The following is a 12,365-nucleotide window of genomic DNA, read 5'->3' on the forward strand; positions in this document are numbered from 1 at the left end:
AATTAAATGATGGTAACAGTTTATTTTTAGCTGGGAACAGTTTTATTTTGCTTTAGTATTAAAACATTTTTAAATGTGTTTTCAATTCAATATAAATAATGAAAGATTTCAGCTTTCTAAGCTTAATTTGTAGGTGAGAACAGTTTGTTAGCAAGTGGGAAGAGTTTAATTTTTATATTCAATTTTATATTAATTAATTGTTAATTGAGTGTTATAAAAACCAGACTTAAATATGGTTTCTAAACTGAGTTTTAAAGGTGGGAACAGTTTAATTTTAACTGGGAATAGTTTTATTTTGTTATTAAATTATACCTTAAGTGAAACTTATTTGAATATGATAAAAATTTTAAAAGATTTAAGTTTCTTAATTAGTATTCAAGGGTGGGAACAGTTTATTTTGATTTGGGAAGGGTTTTATTTTGTTAGAGAATTAAAGCTTTTTTTAAGTTTATTAAAATTTAATAGACATTTTAAACGAAGGCCTTTTAAATTTCCCTAAATTTTAGAACTCACTTTCTTTCTGTCTTTAGTATTCATTAAAATGTCTTATTTATTTAGTTTACTGTTAATTTTTTTATTTATTTAAGCTAAATTAATTTAAAATTATTATTTTAATGTAAACTTTCAGTTTCCTTTTATAATAAAACTCAGAATTGCACTTTTAAATAATAAAACATTTAACTTTTTCCCTTTTTGCCTGCCTTCCTGCATTAAAATAAAACAAACAAATTTATTGGATTTCAAAACATTTAAAAAAAAACAAATATATTAAACATTAAAACTAAACAAAATAAACTTTTAAATACATGGATTTTAAAACTAAAAACAAAACCAACGAAAACTCTTAATGGAACATTTGCACTTGGATTGAAAACAAAAAAATACAATAATGTGTGATTGATTGATTGATCTATACTTCTTCTATCTTTATTTTGGTGTGTGACTGTTTCAAATACTTTTTCAAATTCAAATTTGATTTGAAATGAAATGAAAACTTGCAACACTTCCTGCGTGTGCTGTCAAATGAAAACAATGTTTGGCTGAATGTGGTTTATATCTATCTGTATAATTTCACTACTATTTTAACTATTTTCTCTCTTTTTCTTTTCCTTTATATCTATTCATTGCTCTTGATCTTTTATCTACTTCTACCTTCTTTGTATAACATTTGCTCATACTTACTTCCATTATTGGTTTAACCTTTTGCAATCTCTGCTCTCTTTTGATTTGCCTTCATTATTATTTCCTTTATCCTTTAATTTGTTCTCTTCTTCATGTATTTCTAACTTCTCCTTTATCATTCCTTCTTTTTATTTATCAATTTCTGCTTTTCATCCTGTCTTTATTTTGATAATTCCTTAATTTCTTCCTCACTCCTCTCTCTTTTCCCTTTATTATTTGAACGTGCGTGTGTGTGCTTGTATGGTTTCTTGCTCTCTTTCTTTCTCTTCCCCCACCCCCCACTCCGTTAAATGATTCATTACAGGTTTTTCCAAAAGCTCCCAAACTGCAGGCCAGCCAGGCCACCTTGGCTCGCCAAGACACCATAGACGAAGGCGGCGAAGTGGACTCCTCACCGCCCAGCCGTGACAGTCGTGTGGTAATCGAAGGCAGCAGTGGCCCAGCCACTGTACTCACCGCTCTCTCCACCAAAGAGCGCAATTTGGCCCTGGAAAGAGAAAGACAAATCGAAATGGCTTCATCGCGTGCCACCACCTCAGACACCTACGACACAGGCCTAAGAGAGCAGCCACCCACATTAGCACAGCGAGATCTCATAGCCACGGTGCTGGACCTGAAGGTGGATGTACGCCTGGAATTGCAGCGCATGCAGCAGCGCATAGGGCGCATCGAGGATTTGCTGAGCGAGGTGGTGAAACGCTTGCAGCAGGACTCCTCGGGCCAGACCACACCGGCTGATGATACGATGTGTGTTTGTGGCACGACAACGGTGACAACGGCGGCCAGTGGCAGCAGCTCAGGGGGCTTAGTTGGTAGACGCCCAGAAGGTGGGGCAACACAATCCACCGCTACCACACCAGCCGCCGATACTGTTATAACAATATCCACAGCTCCACCCACACCACCCATCGGTGGAGTTGGTGGTGCTGGTGTGGGTGCAACCGGTGCATCCGCTGCTCCAACGTCTACAGGTGCAGCTGCGACAGTAGCGGTCGGCCCAACCGCCACTACTGCAGCAGCAACTAGCTCATCCAACCTGCTGAATCCCGTGCAAATGGTCACGTCGTCCACGGGTGGCAATGGTCTAGGTCCTCTAATGCTTAAAAAGCGGCGTTCGAAGAGCAGAAAAGCACCGGCGCCTCCCAAGCAGACCCATGCTCAAGCCGCTGCTACTAGTGCCGCTCTGCAAAGTCCCGAGCAGCAGCGTCTGCTGGAAGAAGAACTACCCTCACCGGCCACCACACAGCCGCCCCCAGTAACGGCGGCCATAGCCACGACAGTCGGCGGCTCAGCCACAGGCTCAACGGCTTTACTAACCACCTCAACGGCCACGCCAGCGGTTAGCTCAACAACGGGTGCTGCCAGTGGCAGCAGCAGTGGCGGCGGCGGAGGACGCTCTAAGCGAGAGTTTCTCTAGCCCAAGATTTTAGTACGCCATCAGTCGGACAATAGCAGTTTTGAGCAATAATATTAGTTTTATTAAAAACCCCCTAAGAAATGCAAAACGAATGTTATAAATTTATCATAAAACAAACAGACAGACAGCTTATTTAATTTCTATTTTGTTATTTAATTTATTTTTTTTATATACAAACATATAATTAATATAAAACGCTTCAGCTAAATGGCGTACTTAACTATCTAACTATTTAGATTTATTAGGAAAACAAAAAAAAAGAAATCAAGCTCATATAACTTTTCCAACTTCTAATATTTTTCAAAACTCAGACCAATTCAAGGCGAATTCAAGAAATTCGCCTTGGTCCTTTCAATAACTCTCTATCAACTTACTCTCATTTAACTTACAAGGATTTAATTCCAAATAAATTGTGAACAACAAAATTATTAGGTATAGTAAAAAGCATATTGCTTACGAATTTTTGCTAATAATTTAGATAATAACCACCATTAACCCCCAGTCCCCCCCTTAAGAAACCTTTAGAATCCTTAAAGATTTAAATAGTTAAATATTTGATGAAAACCAAACCAAAAACCTTAAGAAATTACATTGAAATTTAACATTAAATAACATTAATTTATAAAAAGGCCCCCTAGAAAAAAAAAAAACAATTTAAGTGTGATAATTACCAAAAGAATAATTAAGTAAAGTTTTTCTGAAAACTCAGAATTTTCTGTTGAAATTATAATTTTTTAGGACGGTTTTTTGTTTATGTTTCAAAAAAAACACCACAGGAATTTTGAAAATCGTTTAAAGATAACAACTGGTTGATATAAATTTAAGATTTTCAATAATTTTTAACCTAAAATTTGATTTGAAATTTTTCGAACTTAATTTCGAATTTTCGAAATTGCTTAAAAATCCATAAATATTGATTATTAATGGCTGAAATCATTAAATAACAAATAAATTTTAAATTTTCTGTAATTTTAAAGACAAAAATTAATTTCGAAATTAAGTTCGAATTTTCGAAATTCACAAAAATTGCTTGAAATAACTTAAAATCATACACAATATTTTATTTTAAACGTTTTAAAGCAATTTCTTGAATAAATATGCCTTTATCACTATTTTGAGAAATTCGAACTTAAGTTCGAATTTTCGAAATTGCTTAAAAATCCACAAATAATTATTATCAAATGCTAAAATCAATAGAAATCGAAAGAGAATTAAATTTCAAGTAATTTTCAGGGAAAAAAATAATTTCGAAATTAAGTTCGAATTTTCGAAATTCATAAAAATAGCTTGAAATGACTTAAAATCATACAGAATATTTTCTTTTAAACGATATAATGCAATTTCTTTAATAAAAAATCCAAATATTGGCAGTTTTACTATTTTGAGAAATTCGAACTTAAGTTCGAATTTTCGAAATTGCTTAAAAACCATCTAATATTGTTAAATAAATGCTAAGATCATTAAATAGCATCTCAATTATCAATTTTTAGTCATTTTGTTGGAAAAAATTAATTTCGAAATTAACATCGAATTTTCGAACTTAAGTTCGAATTTTGGAATTTGCTTAAAAATCAATAAAAAAAATCATTATTTTGACTAAAATCATTAAATAACAAATAAATTTAAAATTTTTTATAATTTGGAGGCTAAAAAATAATTTCGAAATTAAGTTCGAATTTTCGAAATTAAGTTCGAATTTTCGAAATTGTTTAAAAATCATTAAATAACAAATAAATTTTAATTTTTCAATTTCCTAATTATGTTCGAATTTTCGAAATTGTTTAAAAACCTATAAATATATATTATTTATGGCTGAAATCATTAAATAGCTAATAAATTTATACTTTTTGGTCATTTTAATGCCAAAAATTAAATTCGAAATTAAGTTCGAATTAATTAAGATTTTAAATAAAAACCAATAAAAAACAGTGTAAAATTTTCAAAATTTTCAATTTCGAATTTACGAAATTGCTTAAAAATTAAAAAAATATTGCTGAAATCATTAAAAATCAATTTAAATATAAAATTTCAGTAATTTTTTTCAAATAATTCAAATTCGAAATTAAGTTCGAATTTTCGAAATTAAATTTTAATTTTCGAAATTGCTTAAAATTTCATAAATATTGTTATTTAAAGGCTGAAATCATATAAAAATTATAAAGTTTTAAATTTCTAGCCAATTTCCAATAAAATTTTAATTTCGAAATTAAGTTCGAATTTTCGAAATTAAAAGAAAATGCTTTAAAACCTTAAAAAATCATATAAATTTAAAAGAATTTACTATTATTAATTTCAACTATTTCAATTTTGTCATTATAGGCATTTTAAGAAATTTCGAACTTATGTTCGAATTTTCGAAATTGCTTAAAAATCAACAAATATTGTATTTAAAAAGCTGAAATCATTAAAAATCAATAGAAATATAAAATTTCAGTAATTTTTCAGTCAGAATTCCAATTCGAAATTAAGTTCGAATTTTCGAAATTAAGTTCGAATTTTCGAAATTAAGTTCGAATTTTCGAAATTGCTTAAAAGCCATTATTAGTGTGCGGAATGAATAAATAACAACTAAATTTTCTGTAATTTGTAGACGAAAACATAAATTTGAAATTATGTAAGTTTGAATTTTCGAAATTCTAACAAACTTAACTTAGAGAGAATTAGAATCCTAGAAATTTTATTTTTGAAAAATCTAAAATTCAAATCCAATTTTGGAAATTGCTTAAAATGTTTCAATTATTTTGAATTAAATGCTGAAATTGTTATATTATAAAATAATAATAAATTTTTTGTCATTTTGAATTCAAAAATTTAATTTGAATTTTGAAATTTTCCAAATTTTTTTAAAAATAATTTTCAAAATTCAATCTTATCAGATTCCAAAGATTCAAAGTTGAAAAAATTTAAAATTTTTTGGAAATTATATTTGAATTTAGAAATTTAAAAAAAAAAATTCGAAATTATTAAAAAAATTTTCAAAAAGATTCCAAATTTTTTTAAAAATAATTTTCAAAATTCAATTTTATTAGATTCCAAAGATTCAATGTTGAAAAAATTTAAAATTTGTTGTAAATTATATTTGAATTTAGAAATTTAAAAAAAATAGTTCGAAATTATTAAAAAAAATTTCAAAAAGATTCCAAATTTTTTTAAAAATAATTTTCAAAATTCAATCTTTTTCAAAAAGATTCCAAATTTTTTTAAAAATAATTTTCAAAATTCAATCTTTTTCAAAAAGATTCCAAATTTTTTTAAAAATAATTTTCGAAATTCAATCTTTTTCAAAAAGATTCCAAATTTTTTTAAAAATAATTTTCAAAATTCAATCTTATTAGATTCCAAATATTCAATGTTGAATTTTTTCAACATTGAATTTGTTGTAAATTATATTTGAATTTAGAAATTGAAAAAAAAATTCGAAATTATAAAAAAAAATTTCAAAAAGATTTTGGAAAAATTTAATTTTCAAAAAAAATTCCAAAATTTTTTGGAAATAATAATTATCGAAATTTTTTAAAATAAATTTACAAAATTCATTTTTATGATATTCAATGTTAAAAAAAAATCCAAAATTTTTTTAAAAATAATTTTCAAAAATCAATTTTATAAAAATTATTAATTTTCAAATTTAACCAGTTTTTATCTTAATTAAAACATATTTTTTTATTTTTAAATTTAATTCCCCTGCCTGATGCCCATTTTTCTAACAGTTTAAACAGCAAAAATACACAATTACTGCCACAACAAAAGAAACAAAAATTAAATTTTTTAAATTGAAGAAAAATTTATTGATAAATAAAAATTTACCAAAGAAATATTAAAATAATGAAATAAAACTTGTGTTGCCACCCGTCCTTTTTTCAGTAAAACAAAAAAAAAACAACAAATTAATTTAAATAAACAAAACTATTTAAATATTGAAAAATAAAATAACAAAAAAAAAACCATAAGCAATAAATACTATAAATATTAAACAACAAACAAAAAAAAATTAATTTAATTAAAAAAAAAACAAATTGTTAAATTATAAAAAAAAACTTTTTTTAAATAAAAAAAAAACTCAAATATTAAAACAAAATCCTTAATAATTTTAAATAAAAAAACCAAATTCAGTTAAACCACTAAAAGATGATCTTTTAGCTTTCAAAACTCCTTTCAATATTTCAGTTAAATTTTCAAAAATAAAAGACAATCGTTGAAAATAGTTAAACATAAAATAAAATAATTCTTTTTGTATATTTTAAATTATTTATAATTTATTTTTAAAGCAAAACAACAAAATTAGTTTTTAGTTTTAGTTGAATATTTTTATGTAGTTTCTAATTAATTAATTAATTAATAATTGTTAAGTACAAACAAATTTCAAAACTCTGTTAATAATTCATATAAGCAAATTTTCTATATATTTAATTTAAAAAACAAAACAAAATTGTTTTAGTCCCCAGAAATTATGAAGGCAAAAAAACACTTGCAGTTTTTAATTGTGATAAATAAACCAAACAAAATATTTAAATATAATTCAAATTAGCTTAAAGTTTTTTTTATAATTTCTAATAAGAAATAAAACAAAAACTAAGTTTAAATGATGAAAAAGGTTTCATTATAATTAAGCTAAAACAAACTATAATTTAAAAAAACAAGATTTTAAATAAAAACCAATAAAAAACAGTGTAAAATTTTCAAAATTTCCAATTTCGAATTTTCGAAATTGTTTAAAAATTAACAAATAATGTCTTTTAAAAGCAGAAATCATTAAAAATCAATTTAAATATAAAATTTCAGTAATTTTTTTCAAATAATTCAAATTCGAAATTAAGTTCGAATTTTCGAAATTAAGTTCGAATTTTCGAAATTACTTAAAATTCTCTAAAAATTCTCATTTATAGCCTAAATCGTATAACAATCATAAAATTTGATATTTCTAGCCATTTTCCAGGAAAATTTGAATTTCGAAATTAAGTTCGAATTTTCGAAATTAAAAGAAAATGCTTTAAAACCTTAAAAAATCATATAAATTTAAAACAAATTTACTACTATTAATTTCAACTGTTTCAATTTTGTCATTTTAGGCATTTTAAGAAATTTCGAACTTATGTTCGAATTTTCGAAATTGCTTAAAAATCAACAAATAATGTCTTTTAAAAGCAGAAATCATTAAAAATCAATTTAAATATAAAATTTCAGTAATTTTTTTCAAATAATTCAAATTCGAAATTAAGTTCGAATTTTCGAAATTAAATTTTAATTTTCGAAATTACTTAAAATTCTCTAAAAATTCTCATTTATAGCATAAATCGTATAACAATCATAAAATTTGACATTTTTAGACATTTTCAAGCTAAAATTTAATTTCGAAATTAAGTTCGAATTTTCGAAATTCATTAAAAATCAATAAAAATTGCCATTTTAAGGCTAAAATCATTAAAAGTCAGTAGAATTATAAAATTTCAGTAATTTTGCTGTCATAATTCAAATTTGAAATTAAGTTCGAATTTTCGAAATTAAGTTCGAACTTTCGAAATTACTTAAAATATTATAAATATTGTCATTTAAAGGCGGAAATTATTAAACATGCAACAAATTTCAAGTTTCTAGACATTTTCAAGCAAAATTTTAATTTCGAAATTAAGTTCGAATTTTCGAAATTGCTTAAAAATCAATAAAAATTGTCTTTTTAAGGCTGAAATCATTAAAAATCAATAGAAGTATAAAATTTCACTAATTTTTCAGTCAGAATTTCAATTCGAAATTAAGTTCGAATTTTCGAAATTAAGTTCGAATTTTCGAAATTACTTAAAATTCTCTAAAAATTCTCATTTATAGCCTAAATCGTATAACAATCATAAAATTTGATATTTCTAGCCATTTTCAAGCAAAATTTTAATTTCGAAATTAAGTTCGAATTTTCGAAATTGCTTAAAAATCAATAAAAATTTTCTTTTTAAGTCTGAAATCATTAAAAATCAATAGAAGTATAAAATTTTAGTAATTTTTCAGTCAGAATTCCAATTCGAAATTAAGTTCGAATTTTCGAAATTAATTTCGAATTTTCGAAATTACTTAAAATTCCATAAATATCGTCATTTAAAGGCGGAAATTATTAAACATGCAACAAATTTCAAGTTTCTAGACATTTTCAAGTTAAAATTTAATTTCGAAATTAAGTTCGAATTTTCGAAATTGCTTAAAAATCAATAAAAATTGTCTTTTTAAGGCTGAAATCATTCAAAATCAATAGAAGTATAAAATTTCAGTAATTTTTCAGTCAGAATTCCAATTCGAAATTAAGTTCGAATTTTCGAAATTAAATTTTAATTTTCGAAATTACTTAAAATTCCATAAATATTGTCATTTAAAGGCGGAAATTATTAAACATGCAATAAATTTCAAGTTTCTAGACATTTTCAAGCTAAAATTTAATTTCGAAATCAAGTTCGAATTTTCGAAATTGCTTAAAAATCTATAAAAATTGTCTTTTTAAGGCTGAAATCATTAAAAATCAATAGAAGTATAAAATTTCAGTAATTTTTCAGTCAGAATTCCAATTCGAAATTGAGTTCGAATTTTCGAAATTAAGTTCGAATTTTCGAAATTACTTAAAATTCCATAAATATTGTCATTTAAAGGCGGAAATTAGTAAACATGCAACTAATTTCAAGTTTCTAGACATTTTCAAGCTAAAATTTAATTTCGAAATTAAGTTCGAATTTTCGAAATTGCCAGAAATTTGTTAAATTGTTCAAAATTAATTATAAAACTCATTTAAATTAGTTTTTTTAGCTTTATTATTGGGAATAGAATAATTTTGTAGCTTTATATCAATTTCGAAATCAAGTTCGAATTTTCGAAATCAAGTTCGAATTTTCGAAATTCACAAAATTTGGTCAATTTGTTAAGAATTCCATACAAATCATACTGACACAAGATTTTCTATTGTTTTTATTGAAAATAAAGTAAATTGGTAGCTTTATATTAATTTCGAAATTAAGTTCGAATTTTCGAAATTACCAAATTATTATCCAAATTGTCTTAAATTTAATTGCAAACATTCTAGAATTGAATTAAAATAGATTTGGTATTTTAAAAGCTTTAAATAAATTTCGAAATTAAGTTCGAATTTTCGAAATTGTAACTATTTCAAGTTTTTACACTGTGCCTAAACATTTGGCATTTTAATTGCTACATTTCCTTTATTTAATCCTTGTTTTAAATTACTATTCTCTTCTAATTTTTTAATTTAGTTTTTTACTCAAATAAATAGAAAAAAAAACAAGCAATGAAAATATGGTATTATATAAAAAATTATAAACTAAAAAAATAATAACTAATTATTAAAATAATCATGCAAACAAAAAAAAAACAAATAAGAAACATTTAATATTAATAAAATAAGTTAATTTTGTAAAAATTTAAAACCAAACCAAGAAAACTAATGTAAATATATTGTAAATTTAATAAAGCAACAAAAAAAAAACAGTTTAAGAGCTAACAAACTGCTAAAACAACAGTTCGAAATTAAATTCGAATTTTCGAAATTAACAGAATTTCAGATGAAACTTTCACAAATTTAATTTAAATGAAATTTTAATAACAATTTAAGCATTTTAGAAGCTTTAAATTAATTTCGAAATTAAGTTCGAATTTTCGAAATTACCAAAAATAACTCAAATTAAAGATATTTAATAAGAAATTTTATAGATAAGGAATAACTGATTGAATTCCATACCAATTTAGTAGATTTTGCCTTAAAATCCATTTTCGAAATTAAGTTCGAATTTTCGAAATTGCCAAAATTCACTCAAATTGAGTAAAATTAATAGCAAATTTTATTTAAATCACATAAATAATAAAATTCTAAACAATTTTTTAGATTTTTCCTTTTAAATCGATTTTCGAAATTAAGTTCGAATTTTCGAAATTGCCTAAATTCACTCAAATTGAGTAAAATTAATAGGAAATTTTATTTAAATCACATAAATAATAAAATTCTAAAAAAATGTTTAGGTTTTTCCTTTTAAATCGATTTTCGAAATTAAGTTCGAATTTTCGAAATTGTTAAAATTTAGCAAAACTATGTAGAATTTTATGCAAATGGTACAAAAATTGTATAAACTAGCAATTTTGTTTAAATTTAGGTAATTTCGTAGCTAAATATAAAATTCGAACTTAACTTCGAATTTTCGAAATTGATTAAAATCATGCAAAACTAAAATATTTACAGGAAATTTTATTTAAAACGAATAACTAAAAGATATTTTACAAAATTTTAATGTTTTTGGAAGAAAATATATTTTCGAAATTAAGTTCGAATATTCGAAATTGCCAAAATTCACTCAAATTGAGTAAAATTAATAGGAAATTTTATTTAAATCAGATAAATAATAAAATTCTAAACAATTTTTTAGGTTTTAGCTTTTAAATCGATTTTCGAAGTTAAGTTCGAATTTTCGAAATTCTTAAAAAAGCTAGAAATTGCTAAATTTTCTTGAAATATTTAAGTAAATACAGAAAATATGAAATTTTAATAAAAAATTTTGTAATTTTGATCATGAAAATTCAATTCGAAATTAAGTTCGAATTTTCGATGATAAAAAAAATTATAAAAAAAAAATTTTTTGTACCCTGCAGTTTGTTAGCTTAACTGGGCTTAACATAGGAATTAAAAATTTATTGAATTATAAAAAAAACAATTAATTTGCATTTAATTTATCAAAAAATGGCAAAACTAAAAAAAAAAATATTATAAAAAAAAATTCTCACAAGAAAGCCTTAAACAATACTTACTGATAAACTTAATTAATTAAAAATTTAAAAAAACCAAAAAATTAGTGCAATTATTAAAACGAATTGTTTTGAATATAAAAAAAAAACATAATAAAAACCTAAAATAATTAAGCAAAAACTACAAAAAAAACACAAGTTTAGGAATTGTTAATAATTTAGAACCAACCAAAAAAACACTAAAATTTAAATAAATTAATGTATATAAAAAAAAACAAACAATTAAATAATTATTTAAAAAAAAAACACGCCTAAAAACTGCTTGAAAAGCTCATAAGTAAAAGAAAATAAAAGTTAACTGTCTTTTAACCAAACCAAAAATTAAATAAAATAAAAAGCTTTTATATGCTAAACAAAATAAAATAAACTTTTAACTGAAAAAACCAAACAATAATTATACAACTTAAAAGCTAAAACTACAAATTTATTAAAAAAAAACAGAAGAATAAAAAACTCACTCTCAACAAATAAATAAGCCCTCCTTTCCTCAAAAACAAAAAACAAACAGCAATTGAAACAAAAGAACCAAATTCATTAACTCAAACCAAAAAAAAAAAATACTAAAAAAAACTTTTAACAAATATTTTACAATATCAAAAGCCATCACCCAAACTCCTACTCTCTACCCAAAAAAAAAAGCTTTTTTTCCTTTTTGATAAAAATCTAGAAAAACAAAACACTGATGATGGTCATAAACAAATCAAAACCACTACTACAACACATTTTTTCATTACACTGTAATTAACACTTATTAACAAATACCACAACAATTTTGACAAATACATACATAAAAAAGCTTTCATAACCAGAAAAAGCTCTCTCTACAATTTATATGCATACAAACCAAAACCAAAAAGAAATTCATTAAAATAACTATTAACAACAAAAAAAAAAAAACAAAACTTATGCTAAAATAGTCAAAACCAAAAACAAAAAAATATTGTAAATTATTAACAAAAACCAACACTCTATGAATAATTTATCA

At 24.1% G+C, this 12,365-nt stretch overlaps 1 protein-coding gene across 1 annotated transcript in view; it reads left to right on the forward strand.

Annotated features, from left to right (window-relative positions):
- Positions 1 to 2,599, forward strand: part of eag (ether a go-go) — a 98,634-nt gene extending 96,035 nt beyond the window's left edge. Inside the window, exon 15 of the mRNA XM_065509842.1 lies at positions 1,487 to 2,599. Coding sequence (XP_065365914.1) covers positions 1,487 to 2,599 — 1,113 coding nt within the window. The remainder of the gene's footprint in view (positions 1 to 1,486) is intronic.
- The last annotated feature ends 9,766 nt before the right edge of the window (positions 2,600 to 12,365 follow it).

Source organism: Calliphora vicina, chromosome 4 (assembly GCF_958450345.1).
Source record: "Calliphora vicina chromosome 4, idCalVici1.1, whole genome shotgun sequence".
Classification (NCBI taxonomy): domain Eukaryota; kingdom Metazoa; phylum Arthropoda; class Insecta; order Diptera; family Calliphoridae; genus Calliphora; species Calliphora vicina.